At 38.1% G+C, this 20,501-nt stretch overlaps 1 protein-coding gene across 1 annotated transcript in view; it reads right to left on the reverse strand.

The window, feature by feature from the left end:
• LOC146001465 (meckelin) overlaps positions 1-20,501 on the reverse strand; it is a 56,425-nt gene that overhangs the window by 34,828 nt on the left and 1,096 nt on the right. Inside the window, exons 2-7 of the mRNA XM_083138792.1 lie at positions 18,818-19,006; positions 12,751-13,061; positions 9,742-9,969; positions 7,016-7,321; positions 4,706-4,848; positions 285-447 (exon numbers count right to left, since the gene is read on the reverse strand). Coding sequence (XP_082994918.1) covers positions 285-447; positions 4,706-4,848; positions 7,016-7,321; positions 9,742-9,969; positions 12,751-13,061; positions 18,818-19,006 — 1,340 coding nt within the window. The remainder of the gene's footprint in view (positions 1-284; positions 448-4,705; positions 4,849-7,015; positions 7,322-9,741; positions 9,970-12,750; positions 13,062-18,817; positions 19,007-20,501) is intronic.

The following is a 20,501-nucleotide window of genomic DNA, read 5'->3' on the forward strand; positions in this document are numbered from 1 at the left end:
CAAATTTCTGGTAAAAAATGTAACTATCTTCTACTACTACTTACTAAAGCAAAATTGGTATTTATGACCATAGGCCTATAGCCTATGTGTACTGAACAAAACAAGGAATGATTGTACCTCTACTATTCGTAGTTTCTGAGATATCAATTTTATTGAAAACAGTATGGCATTTCAAATTTTCAGCTGAAAAAAGTTTGTCACAATGCAAATACTAGGAAAACAAACTGGGCATCAAAGGGTTGATAACAAAAAAAAGTAACGCTTTTAATCTCTCTGATCCTCACCTCTATTGCATGTAACATTGAGCTGTCCATTTCATACTCCACAGTAAATGATGTTGACACTACGTCATTATTCTTTATCTGATCGTTTGATATTGCACTATACGAAATTATTACTAGGGGTGGATAGATCTTCCCTTCCTCTTCTTTACCTTGAAGCTTTATCCTGAAATGAAAGAATTGTTGACAGGAAAATTTAGAGTAACCATTTACAATATTTACTTATATGTAAAACACACACAAAACTCCAACTATGTGCCAACAGATGTGTAAGATTTATCTTAAGAACCAGATTACCAAAAGCGATAACTAACCAGAAGCTATTGAAATGAACAAAGAAGTGCAGTAAAAAATCAGATACCGGAAATTGAAGAATAGAGTATCCAGTTCCAATATGTAGCAAAAATGACAGATTGGACCGCAGAAGGTTAGAATAGAATGGAATTCAATGGCATGCATTCACCTCCAAGAGGGGTGAAGATGACAGTAAAGTAAGGTAAGCTATGCAACAAAATTACAATTGCACAAGTTTTCACCTGTGAATAAAACATCTACCAAAGTTTCCTAACGTATAAATCATATGGAAAAATATCAGAACAATTATTTCAACAAGTAATGGATTATAAGTACACACATGTTTAAAAAATATTTCGTGTTACTGTTTGAAGATATTTTATTGAAACCATGTGTGTCCAGCAAGATGGATGTGGGGACTAAGGTGTCAAGTTTTGTTCTCCAGCTATGGGACACCTGCAGGTTCGAGTCTCCTGGGGGAAACGTAACAACTTTTCTTCTGAGATATTGGCCAGCGTATGGGACCAGTGGCTGCCCACCATCATGGTGAAATTGGGGAGCTACAAATGAGTAGCATAACCAAGTCGTGCAAACCCACAACTACAACTGGCGGCTCGTTGTGCTGACAACATGTCAGCCCGTAACTGCTTGGATGATCTCTAGAGGCACATATTTTTGGTAAATAAAAAAGCAAAATTTCGGTGTAAAAACTGAGTCAATTTCGGGTACAAAAGCGATAAATAAAATAAAATATCGGTGTTATAGCAGTGAAAAATTGGATCAAAAGTGGTATACGAGGGCAATTCGGAAAAAAACCTCCGTTTGCACATGCACGAGAAATGTCCGGGAAGAGTGACGTCAGTCCTGTGGCAGTATGTGCAGTAGTCCAGTGGACAGTGAGCAGTGGAAGGAGAAGGTTGTGTTGCAGTTCACTCGTCCGTTACAACAATTGAAAATGAACGTTCCAATAGCAAAGCCCGCCAAATGTGAAGTGTGTGCCGTAATTCGATTTCTGTGTGCGAAAAATCTTTCGGCGGCTGCGATTCATCGCGAACTGTGTGATGTTTACGGACCAAACGTGATGAGTGACAGTGTCGTACGTGAATGGTGTCGCATGTTTAAAGATGGACGAACCGACGTGCACGATGCGGCAAGAAGTGGGCGCCCATCTGTAGTCAGCAACGAACTCATGCAGGAAATTGACAAAACTGTCCGTGAAACCCATCGGTTCACGATATCGGAACTTTCTCTGCGCTTTCCCCAACTTTCTCGGACTGTTTTGTACGAGGTGGTGACAGAAAAGTTGGGGTACCACAAGTTCTGTGCTCGTTGGGTTCCAAAACTCCTTTCGGAGGAGCACAAAAAAACCAGAATGGGCTCTGCTTTGGACTTTCTGTCGCGTTATGCCAAAGAAGGAGAACAATTCCTTAACAGAATTGTGACTGGCGATGAGACCTGGGTGTCGTACGTGAACTCTGAAACCAAACAGCAATCAATGGAGTGGGGACATACGCACTCACCAAAGAAACCCAAAAAGGCTCGGCGAACATTGTCTGCCAGAAAGGTTATGGCAACAGTCTTCTGGGATGTGAAAGGTGTACTGTTAGTGAAGTTCATGGAGCGTGGATCGACCATCACTTCGGAAGTCTACTGTAAAACATTACGACAACTCAGACAAGCCATCCAGAACAAGCATCGGGGTATGCTGACTTCCGGTGTGGTGTTGGTTCACGATAACGCTCGCCTGCACACTGCTGGACTTACTCAAGAACTTTTGGAGCAGTTCCACTGGGATGTTTTTGGTCATCCTCCCTATAGCCCAGATTTGGCACCGAGCGACTACCACCTCTTCAGGCACATGAAACAGTGGCTTGCATCGCACCGCTTCGACAATGACAATGTGCTTCACGATGCTGTTAGCAGGTGGCTTCATTCCCAGGTGGCAGATTTTTTTGCAGAAGGAATTTCAAACCTTGTAAAACGTTATGACAAGTGCCTCAATTTGAATGTTGATTATGTTGAAAAGTAATGTCATGTTCTAAGTTTCAAATGTATATAATACAAGTTCTGTATCTACGAATGTATGTCATTGATAACCAAATGGAGGTTTTTTTCCGAATTGCCCTCGTATAAAAAGACATTTAGGTTTTAAAATTGTGAATATAATCCTAAATTTGATTTAAAAACTACACTTATTCCACAGAATTAACATTTCACTTCTAATAGCCCATTTATGTAGTTATCCGAGTATTAAGTTTATTTCTGTGTAAAGGAGTCAGTTTTTGTTTCTCCAACATTAACAGCAGAATTAATAAATTTTCCGGGAATTGCATAACTCTCAGGATAATTCAGACCTCAGAAGGTGCTGCGTCAGTGAATAAACCCTAAATTTCGTGCTTAAGAGTTAATTTCGCTTCTTGCAGTTCATTTCGCATTATTTTGTGACAAAACATGGTCACAAAATGCATCTCACACCCTTCAAAAACATGAAAAATTAACACTACAATGTGTTTTTTCAAATTTCGTTTCTTTGTCAAAAACAAAATGATGCATGCCCCTAATGATCTCGCATCTCGGCAGTTGGTAGGTACACCCTGGCCCTCAAGGGCTGTTGCACTACAGGGTTATTTATTATTTTACACATATGTGTATAATATAATTTCCTAAATGTATATATAATGGAAGTTATTTTACAAAAATGTTAGAAAGGAAATATTCAAGATTTAAGAACAGGCCTCAGTGAATCCATTATAAAATCTACCCACACAATAGAGAAACTGATAGCAATTCAGAAGAAAAACATTGAAAAGTGATAGAAACCAGATGGATATGTGAATGGAGAGATAACAAAATGAACCATGATGTACGAAACTAGGCCAACTTTTCGACAGAAATAATAATAAACAAAAATATGTCTGTAACCCATTAATAAAATTTCCCTTTCGTTCTTCCAACATAAACATTTGCAGTAAGTCAAGTTTATCTGGTGAGAGTAACAAGTGAATGGGGTGGAGAACAAAGAAGAGGCATTCACACACCATAAGAACCAGTCCACAAGTCTTCAGCTAGTCCAGCAGACAGTACAAGACAGGAACCCACATGTGGCTCATAACTGAGATGTGTGGTAATGCATCTTGATAATACAAGATGCCTCAATTATTGAGATCATTAAAACACACCACAAAATTATTCAACATTGATATTAAGTTATATATTCTCTTTATATCCGTTAGACACAGATCTCCAAAAAGTTGCACGGCATAGATACCTAAGATTCCAAGAGAGATGGTTACTTAAGTGTTCAGATCCATATGAAATCTTAACCAAAATGTCATTTTACATGGGTTGGAAATTTAATACTGGCGACACTTACCTTGCTTCTCACTTATATCACATGTTACTTTGATGCCTAAGCTACCTCCCAGTAAATGGACTCTTCCTTCCAACACTAGGCTCATGCACAGTGACGAGAGGAATAGAGTATCGTTGTAAAGTTGTGTAGTCAGATCCCCACTAAAGTGAAGCTCTGGTGATTGTCAATGCGCAGTATTACTGTTCATTTTTTGAACCTGCGACCTGCATTGTGAAAGAAGAGGGGACACTTTCTGCTGTATTCTCCTGTCATTTTGCAGGGCAATGCTCGGGTGCATGTTGTGCAACCTGTGGCTGATTTGTTAGCTTGATGGGGCTTGCAGATGCTCTACAAGCCCCTGTGACTTTGCTATGATCCCCAAGATGAAGCTTCCAAACTGTTCCAGAGATTCTGGCAACAGTTGTACACAATGCTGGTGACTACATCGAAGGGCTGTAAAAGTTTCACAGAGGTATCTCTTTTGTATCATTTGAGAATATATAGTTGCCACTATTAAATTTCCATCCCACATATATACTGCTTTTGATCCCAAAATATGCTGCTTTTGTACCGAAATCTTGATCTTTTATTCATCATAAATATGTGGCTCTAGTGAGAAGTTACACAATCAATTGTGCCATCAATTTGTTTTTGTTTACTTGTTTTGCAGCTTCTGTCTTGAAAGACTCCTGGATTCTACAACCTTAAAACATACGACACTTTTTACAAATTATAATACGCCTGTACAATAACTTGAGTGAATAAAATGTATACATGCCTTATTAAACAAGAGCTCATGTATCTTACAACAGAAGGCTCTAGTTTACTATCCTGCTTATCTGATGTGGCAGTCTTTACACCACTTACTGTATCAACAAGAAAAAACCTTCTTGTTAAAATCCACTTCGACTTATCTTCATACTGCAACAAAAAGAGTGTCTTAGTAAAAAATAGTATTATGTAATCAAAATAATTAAAAAATATATATTTAAGATTATGTAGCTGTACTCAGAAAATTGTAGTAAACTCTTTATTTTATCACAAAAATATTTTCCTTAGCTTTTGCCACAATGAATACATCAATTATTGATTCTTCCTTGCATAAAGCAGTCAACTACAGGCAAATGTAACTTCAGTAGCAAATGAAGAATTTAAGAGTATTAACAACATGAGGTAAAGTGTCTTGATAACATGTATTAAAAATTTCTACAAGATGTGTGTGTTGCATACTTGAATTTGATTAATTTGTACCAATATTCATATTTTTGACAAATTCTGCCAATATTAGTAAATATGAAAATTGTAACAGTTTAAAATTGTTTAATTTAATAATAAATGTTAGAATATGAAAATTTCAGTGAACTGTCATGTCAGTCAACTACATATTTAATTCTTGTTTACAGTAATAGAATAATAATAGTAAATACAGCATTTTAAATCACTTATCAATTTTGATGATGCAAATGCAGTCAAAGCATGGTGCTGATCACATCACCTGCAGAAATGGTGGAGATTGTGAATGTGCCTGACCTCCATATCTGCCAATAATGTCTGCACAGCAAGCAGTGATTGATTCATTTGGTTTATATCTCTTCACTTTTCTGCCACTTGTGGCTATAGCGAAGATGAAGTTGTGATAATATAATGAAATTGATGCACAGACACACACACACACACAAAAGCATGGCTGGGAACCCCTGGCGAATTTGTAGATGATAAAAGACTTCACACATATAATGTGGAATCTCGATGTTTATGTGCGGGGAAATATAAAATCAAGGGAAAATGTTATAACATTTTTCTGTATTGGAAGTATAATGTATAATGGGAGAAAATGTAAAATCGAGGTTCCACCCTGTCTCTCTGTGTATGAATGGGGGGATGAGGAGGCATGTATAGACTAAAATAGCTCCCTACTTAATCACGAGTTAAAGGAAACGGTACATACAAATTCATAACACAAAATATCCACAGTATTGTGTGTGCCTCGCGTGACATAAAAAATGCAGAATATTTCAATTTGGTTAGTTTATACTGTATTCCACCTCTCTAAGTTAAATGTGATGAAGATTGATTCATTGATTGATTTTCTGCTTTAAGTCCACTTTATGCACAGAAAGGCTAATCGGGACTGAACCTAGTTTAAAGTTGGATCCGAACCACTATGTGCCTCCACCGGGTTCGAACCCGGGACCGCTTTATTATAAGGCGACAATGCTATCACTACGCCATTGGGGAGGCCCCCAAATGTGATGAAGAGGATAGATGATGAAGTGTTGAAATAGATAATCTGACAAACACAATAACATCGATATATTTTGCCCAGGATTTGAACACAAGGCACTCCATTTCTATCTTTGCATTCGCTCGTATCTGATACTGATAGATTACAATTCTGATACCACTTACGTTATCATTTTAAAGAAATAAAACCTACGAGTACAGCTGGCAGCCGACGAGAAGAGAGCTGGCAGAAGAGGTGTGACGTACTGCCAGGCGACTCCACTCTTTCGCGTGGGGGAGGTGCTCTTCCGCCAGAACTCTTCTCGTCAGCTTGACAATGACCCGCCAAGAAGAAAACAATACTTCCTTCTCCCCAACCACCCCTAAATTCTGCAAATGAACCTGACCCTCCCTTTCCCTCTGTGCCCCGTCTCCCTTCATTCAGCGATGTTCTCGTCGGCTGCTGGCTGTACTTTGTATTGTTGTGAGATGTGAGAAAGAAATGCACCATCACAGGTTTAACTCACATGTGGTTTAAAAAGTAAAGTAAAGTTCACCATGCATGTAGCATTGTGCCATGAAGGCACATTTAGGGAACGTGGAGGTAGGGCTCCACCCATTCCTGATCTCATCATTTCTTGAGGTCATGTGATCAGCACCATGCTCTGACCACCTTTATCACCAAGGGTTGACCCCAGATACCCATTGATACTGGGTCTCCCATGTGGAAGTCAGATGCCTACTGACTATACACCAAGGCTCTAAAGTTCCTCTCTAAAACTAACATTTTCACCATACAAAGCATATAACAGCAAATCCACAACAGTGGCACTCAATTACATAACTATTTCATCACAATACTTACTGTATTTACATGATCTCCTTGAGATCTATAATTCAAATGAAGTACAGGAACTGCATACAAATGGCTATCCCCATTATCGTCATAATACTGGAGATAAAGGTCAATGAACTCTGTGCTGCGATGTGACAAAAGCTGCTGAATAGGCACCAGGCAGGACCAATGGTACATTGTCCCAAACCTCAAAGCAGTGTCTAAAATGGTGCTAGTGCTTGGGCACAGCTGTAGGAAGCTACCTGTAGTAGGGTATATGCCCTTGAAGTGCCCTTCTGCTGAAAATACAGCTGCGGTAAAATTTAACTTTCCCTTCTGAAACAAAAGAAGTGAGTGTCATTTTAAAACTTGAACAATTTTTGGATATACAACCACCAGATGAAAATATCCACTATGTTATTTTATTTGACAGAATTCCTGAAAATCAAAAGTTATAAACTTCCCCTTGCTTCAGGAAATATTCTAAAACCTAAAGAACATTTGTAAGGCATTTCTAGTGATGAGAAAATTTGCAATTTAGGAAATGACTGATAAAGAGTCATTTCTATTTCATTAATTTGCAATGTATCAAACATTGGTTGCTGGAAAGAATAAACAATATAATAAAAGGTTCTCACATTGGCACGACATAAGGATGTTATCCTACATTCCACCAAGAACACTTGGCTTCTTCAGGGATAGGTTATGGAACAGGAGACCTTACAAGTTGGAGACTGCAGCCTTAAAAGTGTAAAAATATGTGCCTATAGGTAGGTAAAAAACAAGTACCTTTTATTACAATAATATGTTGGCACATAGTGAGCCAAGCTTTAATTAAGAATACACAATACAGTTTTTGTCACATTCAATTAGAATATCAAAGCAGAGAATTTTTTTTGGTTTAAACCAAAATAAAGTTAGTGGAGAAATAACTGTATATTCTCATTTCTGGGAAAACACACATCTTAAATGATGTGTCACATGACACCCTTCCCACTTAAATCAGTATGTAATTCCAAAATGGCGGCTTTCAAGATGGCCACTATGATGCATACATACTGGCCCCATCTGGTGTGCTCCCACCCCCATTAACAATATCTGAAGTTTAATCGTCCTCCATCAAGCAGTTTTCAAATTAAAATGGCGGTGCTGGACTTTTGCCTCATCCTGTATATTATTTGAATATTGCACGAGTTAAAATATACATTGATAGAGCCTAATTAATATGTAAAATTACTGCTGTAAAATTATTCCATTTCTTGTTGCATGTCATGTGTTATTCTATCCATATTATTTTTAAAAAAACATGTTAACTTTAAATGTTGGAATTATTAGGGTACTACAGTGGAACCTTGATAACTCGAATAAAATCTTGATAAGACGAATTTTTGTACAGTTTATGGAATGCCGTTCGAGCTCAATAACTCAAAGGTACAGTATGAAAAACCTGTATGAGTCGAAGTTAAATTCTAATCATCTCTATAACTCGAAGTTTTAGTCCCACGGACCTCAATAAGTCGAAGTGTAGTAAACTTTAGACCTCTATAACTGAAAGTCAGCGATTTTGTCCCTCTATAACTCGAACCTTGGTAAGTTGAAATCCTTGATACCTCGAATTTTTTCCCCCTCAAGTTCACGTTATCAAGGTTCCACTGTATTAACAATTCACAGTGTACACAAAAATTCTTACAATATACAGGGTGTCCAAATTGAAACACCCTAATTTCAAATACTTATATTAAACATAATATACAGGCAAGAACAGTGAGGTAGCTTAGCTGTGGAAATTTTAAATAGGTAATGAATAGTAAAGATTCGTTTATTTTGTATCGTTCCAGGGGGTGAAATGTGAAAATGACAACTAATTCTGAAAAAGCGCAAACTGTGTGGTGGTACGCAGAATTGGGATCCATTATTGCAAGAAATCGGTTTGTACACAAAATTTGGGAGAGCAATCTCACGTGATGCCGTACGAACGGATTTCTTGGGACTTCGTGCAAATGCATCTGCAATGAGCTGAACGTTTTCCTCTGATGTTCATGATGGCCACCACCATGCCTCTTAGCGACAGATCCTGTCTCTAGAAACACTGCTTTCCATGCCTTGATTCTCTTGGCATCGGGAGGGTCTCTGTGATACTCTGCACAAAACAGTCGTTGAACTGCAATAATGGATCCCAATTCTGCGCACCACCACACAGTTTCCGCTTTTTCAGCATTGGTTGTCATTTTCACTTTTCATCCCCTGGAACAATACAAAATAAACGAATCCTTGCTATTCATTACCTATTTAAAATTTCCACAGCTAAGCTACCATATACCACCTACCACACTGTTCTTGCCTGTATATTATGTTTAATATAAGTATTTGAAATTAGGGCGTTTCAATTTGGACACCCTGTATTTTTAAAGAACCTGGATATATTGTCCAATGTAATGTAATTAGTGGAAAAATTATTATCACAACTCTATTGCTAAATATATGATCAAAATGTTGGTACTTCACACCACCTGTCAAGGCACATTAAAAACAAAAGCCAAGGATCGGTTGATTGCTGCAGGAACATGAAAAGGACTTCAAGTTTTTATACTTTTCAATCCTTTTAAGCTACTTTAACAACTCTTTCTTTCTTTTTATCCCTGAAGTAGCACCAAAGTCTGTTCAAAAATTTGGAGGACAAAACAAAGTGTGTTTTGTGATTTGATTTTATATTTAACAAAATAATGGTATAGGTAATAATCCCCCTTTGAAATTACCTTATCATTTGGATCCAAAGTATAATGAGCTGAAATCTTCTTCCTAGCAAGAACAGTTGGTGCATCACCCTCTCCATAATAAAGCCATGGCAAATACTCGTTTTCTGCTGTTGCAGAACTTTTAGCACTTTCTAACAGCACGCATGGGCTTGACTTGGAATCATCTTTGTAGATCACCAAGGTGCACATATTGGCAAGAAACTGGCAAGCTGTCATGTTTTTCTTCTTCTGGAATTAATCGATTAAACAATTCAATTTTAGCCGTTAATCTTGAATATGTTTCAATAAACCACTAGTGGCAAAAGGTTTTTATAATAGACCAAACATAATTTTACTTCATGAAACAGAAAAGTGCAAAAGGAGTGGAATTCATGTCATACCAGAGTGAGTCGTGAATTCATAGCATTTTGTTGTACAAAGGTAGATTGGTCAGGGACATCACCCACAGACTGATCAGTTGAGATGAGAATGTCAGAGGAGAAATTTGTTGTTTGTGTACTCCTACAACACTATTAGGATTATATTTCTTGCGGTTTACAATTCTTACAAGAAAACATTACAGCAAAATGTAATAGCAAAAATTGTGTTTATGTGCTTGTCAGAATCGTAAACTGCAAGAAAAATTATTCTACAATGCAAGCAATATGTAGATGCGAAAAGAACACTATTAGGATTTGATTTGTTGATTTTACTTTGCTTTTCTGCCAGTTTTGGCTAAATTTCGAAGATGAGGAGGAATGGTGATCAGACGAGTGAAAGAACAAACAGACAACACATCACACACTTCCACAGGGGATTTTCCTGGCTGTGGATTTAGGTGCGAAAGCCTTGTTAGCCCATCAAAATGCAGCCCAGGGTATACTACTTAGAACAGAGGTTGACAATTGAGTGCCTTTAGAGAAGGTCACCCCTTACACCATCCCACTATTAGAAAAAGAGGTTAAATGCAACAGCTGCAGTGAAGGAAATATACAGTGTAGAAGGTGAAGGGATAATGCACCCTGCAAGAACAAGAAAATAGTTCCAACACTTCTGGTCTGAAGGAACAATCTTGTTGGCAAGTCAGGGGATGGATGGTTCAGTAACCACCAGCACCAAAGCTCTTCTCGATGCTGTTGAAGAGCATGCTGGTATAGGGTGACCACAAACAAAAGAATCTTCGGGCAGAAGCCTTCGCACACCTTCCCCTCCATCCTTCAACTCCAGCCATAAGGAAGCCTGCTCCACTCTCCCCCTCCCCTTCACATGGGAGTACGATGCACAGGAGTCATGGTTCTGCACAGGTTCTTTTGTGTGTGGTTCCACTATACCTGCACCTCACAATTAGCAGGGGAGGTCCTTGCACCTCAAACCACCATGGCTTGTCACATCAACCAGCTTGTTTACCACAAGCTAACCCCAGAGAAAAAAATCATCCTCTGTTCAATATCACTGCAAAATTCAGTTGGCAACAGGTTTTGATGGAGAATCACAACAAAACACAACTGAATCAATACTGATGCCATGTACTGGTACCGACTAATACCAATGGCATTAGTATTAGAAAGTACAGGATGAAGTTCACATGATGACTGTTAACATTATGGTTTCGTTTCACATAGAGTGTCTGAGTTGCTTTTACACTAGAGTTATTTTGGTGTTAAAAATTAATACTATGATCCCAAAACATGTGCCTCCTTGTTTGACACATTGAATTGAATTGTTCTATTAGGTCCACTTTATGCACAGATAGGCTAATTGGGACTGGACCTACAGTAAAGTGGGATCCGAACCAATGTGCAATGTGCCTCCATTGGGTATTGAATCTGGGACCTTCTTTGACAAGTGAAATGAAATTGATAAAATCTGACCAAGTAATCTACCTGATAATAATTGATTGATTGATTGAATTGGTGTTTAAGTCCACTTTATGCACAGAAAGGCTAATTGGGACTGGATCTAGTTTAAAGTGGGATCCGAACCACCATGCCTCCACCGGGTATCGAACCCGGGACCCTTTGTATACAAGGCAACGATGCTACCACTACGCCATCGGGGATGCCTATCTGATAATAAGCTGGAGATACAATTCATTTCATTAAAATCCATCAGTTTGATCCATTCTCCTCCCGTTGAAGCCAAATCATGACACATGTCTTGACTTCTGAGCTGGATATCTACTATTTTTGAACCATGGTAATTATGTTACACAATCTTTGTGAACATTTCCGAGAGAGAGGTTTGTGAACATTTCCAAGACATGCCCACTAACAGGTCATCATGTCTCAAGCCTAGATTCAAATCCATAATACCCAATATATTATGGATGTGCCAATATGAAATTTTGGCCGTTACCGATATAAAATTTACTGATAACGATAACCGATATTTTACTGGTCCAATATAAAATAAATGGTCCTTGAAGAACCAGAATGGTTCATTCACCTCCTAAATAAACACTATTTCCAGATGACTGCAATGCAGAAGAAGTTGCATTATTAGACATTTACTTTTTTAAAGAGTAGGGCATGGAGATTATCCATAAAAATTATAAGAAAATGTTAGAATCTTGCACTAAATTATATTGGATCGGTAATTTTAGCAATAAACGGATACACCAATATGCCTATATCGGCCAATACCAATAGAGTACCGATTAATTTTTCCTAGGGATGGGCCGGTATGAATTTTTGGCCGATACCGATAACAGATATTCTACTGATCCGATATAAAATTAGAAATGATCCTTGAAGAGGTTCATTGACCTCCTTAAATGTGTGTTTCCAGGTGACTGCAGTGCAAAAGAAATTGCATATTTAGACATTTACTTTTTTAGAAAGTAGGGCATGGAGATTATCCATAAAAATTAGAACAAAATGGCAGAATTTTGCACTTAATTATCAGATATTTATTGATATATTGGATCGGCAATATAATCGGTCCCATAAAACTGTTAAGTGTTTGTTTCAAATCCATTCTCAGATACTGATATCATATTTATTTGTTATTTAAAGAAAGTTATAACACTACCTTGCACAAATAACCCATGGCTCTTAAATGTTTCTTCAAAAAATCTGATGTAACTTTCTCTCCGTTTTCATAATCCATAACAAACATATCTTTGTCTTCAGGAATGTCTGCCAATTCTGATTTGGGAATACAAAGACCATCCAAATATTCATGTGATCCACTCGAAGGACACGTACAGTTCCCTTGGCTTTCCAATTGCAAATTCAAGGAACACGGAACACACAAACTATGATCTGAAGATGGTACAGTGCTTACAGTACACTCTTGACATTCCAGGGTATCAAGAAAATTTCCATTTTTTGTCTGTTCAACTGAAATGAGAGAAAAATAGATATTACAAATACAGTCCTTGATAACAGCTTTCACGTATTATCTTTGAAGAAGACAAATAGACGGTAGCATTAGTGCCAAAGTTTGTAAATTTTCTTAACATTTACATGCTTGTTAGTTTTAAGTTCACTTCAGGCTCAGATAGACTGGGGTACTGGACCTACAATTTAAAGTAAGATCTGAATCACTATGCAATGTTCCTCCACCGGAGATTGAATCAAGAGCTCCTTGATTACAAGAAGAAAGCTTTACTAACACGTTGTAGAAGCCATCAACATTTTGATGCCCTTTCATTGCAAGTTAAAAACCTATTCAGTTCATGACAAAAATTAAATTTGTTGAAATACTATTAAAATAGAGTTAATATTGATTTTGTCCTGCATTTCTGGAATTATACAATTAATGTGTTCTTGGTTCCGATACAAACAAAACAGGGATGGACAAATATGGAAATTTTAACCAATACCAATAAAGTATCAATATAAAATTTACTGATAGTGATATAAACAAGAAATAAATTGTTCAATAAACAATATTCTGTCCATATAATATGAAAACATTCCATGACGAAACTGAATTGTTCATTCAACTCTTAAATTACGACGCCAGGGGTCCCAGGTTTGAATCCTGGCGTGGGCATGAATATTTGTGAGCGTCCATTCATCAATTTCATCATATCATCACCCATCCCCATCTTTGCAAATTAGCCAAAAGTGGCACAAAAAGCGATGTAAAATAAAGCAAATCAAATCACAAATCACAAACTCCTAAATTATTGCATGTAATGAAGTGTCTAAATTGTTTGCGTTGCTACATGCTGGTGTCTTGATGAGTGATTTTCACTATTTTTGTTGCATGTTTATACATGCTGTCATGAGACTGTTGGGAGTTTGAACATTACATTTCTTGTTAAAGTTGGCAAAAGTGGAAGTGCAATTGAAGACATGTTACTCCAATTTATAGGGATAATGTTATGAAGAAAATGGATTAAACTTTATTTTGAGGAAAGAGAAAGTGTCACTGATGAAAGGAGGTCAAGGTGGCCAGTAACGAGCAGAACTTGTATCAAAATAATCTGCAAAAATGGCCGAAAGGAACTCACTGATGAACAAAAGCAAAGGAGAGTCGAAGTTTGTCAGGACCTTTTGGCAGGGTTTGAAAAAAAACACATTTTTTTAAAAAAAAAAACTGGCCCAGGTGGGTTTAATCAGGTTTCATTGTTTTTTTTGGGGGGGGGGGGGTTTGTCGAGCTTTTATAAATAAAATGTGAATACATGTAATATAATTCACATTTGTAATTGCTGCTCAACCTACCCACTGCACTTCGCCGCACGGCACACCAAGTAGCAAACCACAACAAACTGCTAAACCATAGTAATGTTTATTTTTTATCCTTTATTCTCTTACGATTCCCTGGTTACCTCTGTGGATAGCAAGTTTGTATGTTTGAATTGATATTAGCATATGTTGTATCAATAATGGATACATTACGACTTTTGTCAGAAGCATCAAGAGATCAATTGCAGGTGTGTACTATTATCTTCAGTCACAAGCATAATAAAATAGCAATAGCATAGATAGTATACATAGTATTCCCAGATAGTATATTTTTTTTCAAGAAATACGCTGTTACGTAGAACGTAATAGTTGTGTTATTGTAATAATGTAGTAATCATGTAATTCTATGCTATTTGGTATACAAACTGCAGTAGTGAATGTATTCAATATTGAGCAAACATAAATACGTTGCTGTTCAACATACATATTGGTATCTTTTGTCTAAAGTACCTGCACAATCTACAGCTTAATATAGGCCTATGTAATTTCTTAATAAAGATTAAACGTTTGTATTGGTGTACTGAGCTCTGATATTTTGTTCTACTTCATTTCAATATTAGAAGTGTTGTGCATTTTATATAGCAAAATTAATCTCGAGTTATAATGACAGTCGTTATCGCATTCTAAGAATCTAAAATGCAATCTTCATTAGTATACACCTCTATGACGTTCTATCATTTCAGAAATCATTGAAATACCAAAGTTAATGAAAAAAAAAACACATTGGGTTTTAAAATGTTTTTTTTTTTCAAGTGGGTCCAACCCTGCCTTTTGGAGAGGCAAGACAATGTTTTGGGCCATGCTATCACTGGTGATGAAATATAAGTGTACCAAAACGACCCTGAAACAAAGCATCAAAGTGCACAATATAAATTCACCAATTCTCGACGAAAAAAAATAATTCTGTCAGTCCATTGATTGATTGATTTGATGTTTTAGGTCCACTTTATGCACAGTAAGGCTAATCGGGACTGGACCTACAGTTTAAATAGGGATCCGAACCACTATGTGCCTTCACCGGGTATCGAACCTGGGACCCCTTGATTACAAGATGACCACGCTACCACTGTGCCATCGGAGAGGCCCATTCTGTCAGTCCAAATCAAGAGTCAATACGATGCTGTTAACCTTTTTTGATAACAGAGGGATTATTCACCATGAATTTGTGCCAACTGGACAAACAGTAAACCAAGTTTAATATTTGGAAGTGATGATAAGGCTGTGTGAAAAAGTTAGATGGAAACGATCTGAAAGTTTCAGCAACAACTCGTGGCTCTTGAATCATGATAATGCACCAGCTCACATGCCACTGTCTGTGAGGGAGTTTTTAGCTAGTAAACAAATAACTGTAATGAAACACCCTCCCTACTCATGTGATCTAGCCCCCAACGACCATTTTCTTATTACGGGGTTCACTCCCAGACATACTCACATTATGCCATGTGTTCTGACACATGATGTGTATCCTCGGTACTAAACAAATTTAAAAAAACCCTCATTACCAACCAATATATCCAGAACTTTTGTGTTTAACTCTGCAAGCCACAGAATATATGGAACCTTCCTATCAAGGAACAGCATGGTGGCAAACCTGGAACAACTACTGTCCTTCAAACTTGGACATGCCACATAATCCTGCATCCCCAACCTCCCTTCCCACGTGCGCCCAGATCAGAGACTTGGGAGTATTTTTCATGTAGGAAGTCATAGATAGTAAATAGAGTTTAGGTGGCAGATGATGAAAGTCTCTTGGGATGAAACGAGATAAGATATGTGACAACAATTTACAAAATAAAGGATCCGGCAATATATATCTACCATTTTCAAATATTGGTATTCCCAATGACCCTGCAGTAGAGATGAAACCCAGCATGCTACGTAAGAGCATGAGGGATGCAATTTCCATAGCAATGGAGTGCTGCATCCTGATCAACATGCTTTTGTGGTAGAGGCGTATTTTAAAATTAATCATTGTATGGTAGCTGTTTAACATTAGGACCAGAACGACACAGTATGGAGGTGGGTAGTTTATTTCCAACTGTCTCCAGGAGTAAATCACGACCAGTTTTTTTTGCAACATGTACCCCAAAGTTTGATTGATTTGTTTTATTTTACTTCGCGGTTTGTGCCTCTTGGCTAATTTGCAAAGATGGGGATGAGTGTTGAAATGATGAAATTGATGAATAGACATTTTACAAACAACCATGCCCGAGCGGGATTCGAACCTGGGACCCCTGGTATCGCAGCACGATGTGCTAACCACTCAGCCACAGGGTCCGTCACCCCTAAGTTTGAGACACCATAGAGAACAATTACAGAAGTCAAGGCAATTCCATCCACAATGCTCATGCCAGCCCCCGTGACAGAGTGGTTAGCACATCGCACTACGATGCCAGGGGTCCTGGGTTCGAATCCTGGTCTGGGCATGGATGTTTGTGAGTGTCCATTCATCAATTTCATCATATCATCACTCATCCTCATCTTTGAAAATTTGCCAAAAGTGGCACAAAAAATGAAGTAAAATCAATTCAATCAACAACAATGCTCATGTCTGCAATGGATAATTTTGTTTGTCAAATCCGTGAGTGTAGTTACAATGTGGAAAGGTGTATATATACCTGATGTGATTTGCCAAAAACAAGACGAAGTTAACAGTTTTGTGTTATAAATGGCATTATTGTTGTTTATCAATTACCACAATCTTCCCTTACATTAGTTGCATTCTGTTACTATGGGAAATATATTAAAATGGTAGATATACATTGCCAGACCCTATACCCAGTCATGCCATAAGTTCTGTCCCTAAGTGCAAGAGCTCCACACGGCCCATTCGACTGACGTCCGCGACCAGCTGTGTTTACAATAGGTCATGCGCATCCTGTAGCGTAAACCAGTCCCTAGTTTGTGGCGTTCACTTGTCCAGTTAAGATGGAGTGGGCCAGCAAGGAGAATCGGATCGCTGTGATCGTGTTGCATAAATGCAACAATTCACCGGTGGAGATTTTCAATCTTCTAAAGCCATTACAAATTACGCAAAAATTTGTGTATCGGTGCATCAACCGGTTCAACGACATCTCCTCTATCGATGACAGAGCTAGAAGTGGCCGTCCGTGCACTTCACGGATGCCAGCAGCTGTGAAAGCCCTAGCTGCCCGAATTCGTCGAAATCCTCTTCAAAAACAGAAACTTACGGCACGGGAGATGGATATACCGAAGAGGACGATGTCCCGCATCATCAAAGAAGACCTTAAACTTGGGGCTTACAGAAGAACCACAGGACAACTGCTGACACCTGCTCTGAAGAAGATACGAACCACAAGAGCCAAGAGGTTACTCCAGCGGTACGCGGACGGGAAACACAGGAGAATCCTTTTCACCGATGAAAAAATTTTCACCGTACAAGAAAAATTCAACCGGCAAAATGACAGGATTTATGCCCACAGCTGCCAACAAACTTCCTAGGGTCCCAGCTTCAGTCATGGTTTCGTGGGGCGTGTCGTACGACGGTGTCACCCAGCTGCACTTTTGCGAACAGGGAGTCAAGACCAAGGCTGCAAATTACCAGAACGATGTTTTGGAGAAGGTAGTTAAACCATTGAATCACACTCTCTTTTCTGCTGAAGATTGGACATTCCAGCAAGACTCCGCACCGGCCCACAGGGCAAAGATGAACCAGCAGTGGTTGGCCAACAATGTTCCCAACTTCACAGCCGCAGAGGATTGGCCCTCTGGAAGCCCGGATCTCAACCCAGTGGACTACCGCCTTTGGGACTACTTAGAGCAGAAGGCCTGCAAGAAATCTCACTGCAATATTGAGTCACTTACGGCCGATTTAGTGAAAGCAGCCGCTTCCATACACCAAGATGTGGTGCGTGCATTGACGCGTGGCCTCAACGATTGAAGATGTGTGTGCAGGCCAAAGGAGGCCACTTTGAATAGACTATGTTTTGTTTCGTTCCTGTGTCCCTAATGTACACTTGGCAATAAAGGATTTAGTGTACAACAACATTTTGTGTTATTTACACCTATTGTAATAGGGAACAGAACTTATGGCACGACTAGGTATAAAGATTGGCAACCCATCTGGTGGTTGGCAGAAGATGATGATAAATTGAAATGAATTTTTGAATGAAGTCCACTGTATGCAGTGATAGCCTACTAGGGACCGGACTTGAAGTTTAAAGTGGGATCTAATCAATGTGCAAAATGCCTCCATCAGGTATCAAACCTCGGACCCCTTGATTACAAGGCGACAAAATTACCATCGGGGAGGCGAGGATGATGAAGTATGAAATCATACAAACATAACTAAGAATATATTATGTTGGGCTTTATCTTACAAATTAACAAATAAATATCAATTAAGGATATATGCGTTAATAGGAAATACTAAACTTGCCTTGTATTTGATTTGAAGAACAGACATCGCATTTTGCTGTCACGTTTTCTGTTTTATCAGCTGCAGTACACAAGATACATCGTTGCCTGTCACTGGACGGAACGTGATTTGCTGGACACTTTTCACATGTTGGAAAGCTTCCTAAATTGTCAACCTCTCGACAGTCTGGAGTACAAATGCATGAAAGTTCTAAAAAATAATAATAATTAAAAGAAAGTTCAAGCAACTGAAACATGTAAAAAATATGGATCAATAAGATTTTGGAAAATCCTCAGAAATTCCTAGAATTATCAACAGACACTAGAAAATACACATTAGTTTGACAAGTAGGTATCTACATGCACTCTCATAAAAAGTTAAGGTTGTTTTGAGTGGAAACTATAATAATACTACAATTTGCATTCACAGCTATGGTACATTCACTGCATCACATACAAAATACAATTAAAATAAACTCACAGAGTGGAAGTACATGGAAAAAGCAAGATTTTCGTAGAAAACGACATGCATTCGCATTAAATTGGATCAAAACTACATTCCCCAGACACCTATAACTTCTTCGTTTTGTCAATTTTTGACATTTGTACTTACCTATCTGCTTCGCAGAACATTCTTTAACGTGTATTCACGTTTTTTTTATCAAAGTAATTGCAATTTTTTTTTAAAAAAAAAAGTGTTTTTGTAACTGAAGAAGGTACGTTTCCGCAAATGGTTTGTGGGGCTGTGTGTCAATGGTTCGTGGGGCTATTATATATTAGGTAACAGTTTCATACATCGGAGACACATTTCTTCAATTTGACAGAAGAAACTACTTACAGAAATGAGTTTCTCCAATGTTTACAACGTTCGTCGAGGTATTTTCTTTCATCGTGGAATATATTTGACCGGGAAATCAAGAGAAATATCTCACCGACACACAATTGCCATTGCTTTCATTTGCTTGCCCTACGACAGTCAAGATTTGCCAGGCATATTCTGTGTTATGGAAGCGAAAAAAGGAGTCAAAGAAATTACTCTCTATGTGAAAAATTGTGTTTTTTTTCTTGTAAAAAGCATAATGGCACCTTGAACTATGTTCCGCAATACACAATTGGTAAGTACGAACCACGCGAAACACAAAATATCAGATTTTAATGTGTCTCCGATCTATGAAACTGTTACCTATACATTATATTATATTTTTGGTACCAGTTGTATAAGCCGGAGACACATTAAACTCATTTATTTTCAAATAAAAATCATTTCTACTTACCTCATATGCATACCGGAACATTTTTCAAGCTGGGGATCACTTTTTTTTCCATGAAAAAAGCGTTATTTTTAACATTATAATAACATTTAACATTATATTTATTGGTCGTTGCTAATTCAGCGGGCAAATCTTGACTCATGTTGTCTATCGTCAGCTGATGTGCAAGTGTTTCCAAACTTATGAACCGATAAATGCCGCACAAACTATTCACAAAAGGTTTTTAAGCGAAAATTGAGGCTAGACTCTACTTTACGTCCTTATCTGCATGGTGATTGCTTCTTTGCGTTCGCGGTGCGCGATCGTGGTGCGTCACTCGGCATTTCTTTGGGTAAGTACCTTTTTCTTTTTATACTTTCTGTTCACGATAGCCCCACTATCCATTCACGGGGTCGAGGTATGCCTACGAGGTTAGGTTAGGTTCCATTACCACTC

Source organism: Lepisma saccharinum, chromosome 17, assembly GCF_977018435.1.
Source record: "Lepisma saccharinum chromosome 17, izLepSacc3.1, whole genome shotgun sequence".
Classification (NCBI taxonomy): Eukaryota; Metazoa; Arthropoda; class Insecta; order Zygentoma; family Lepismatidae; genus Lepisma; species Lepisma saccharinum.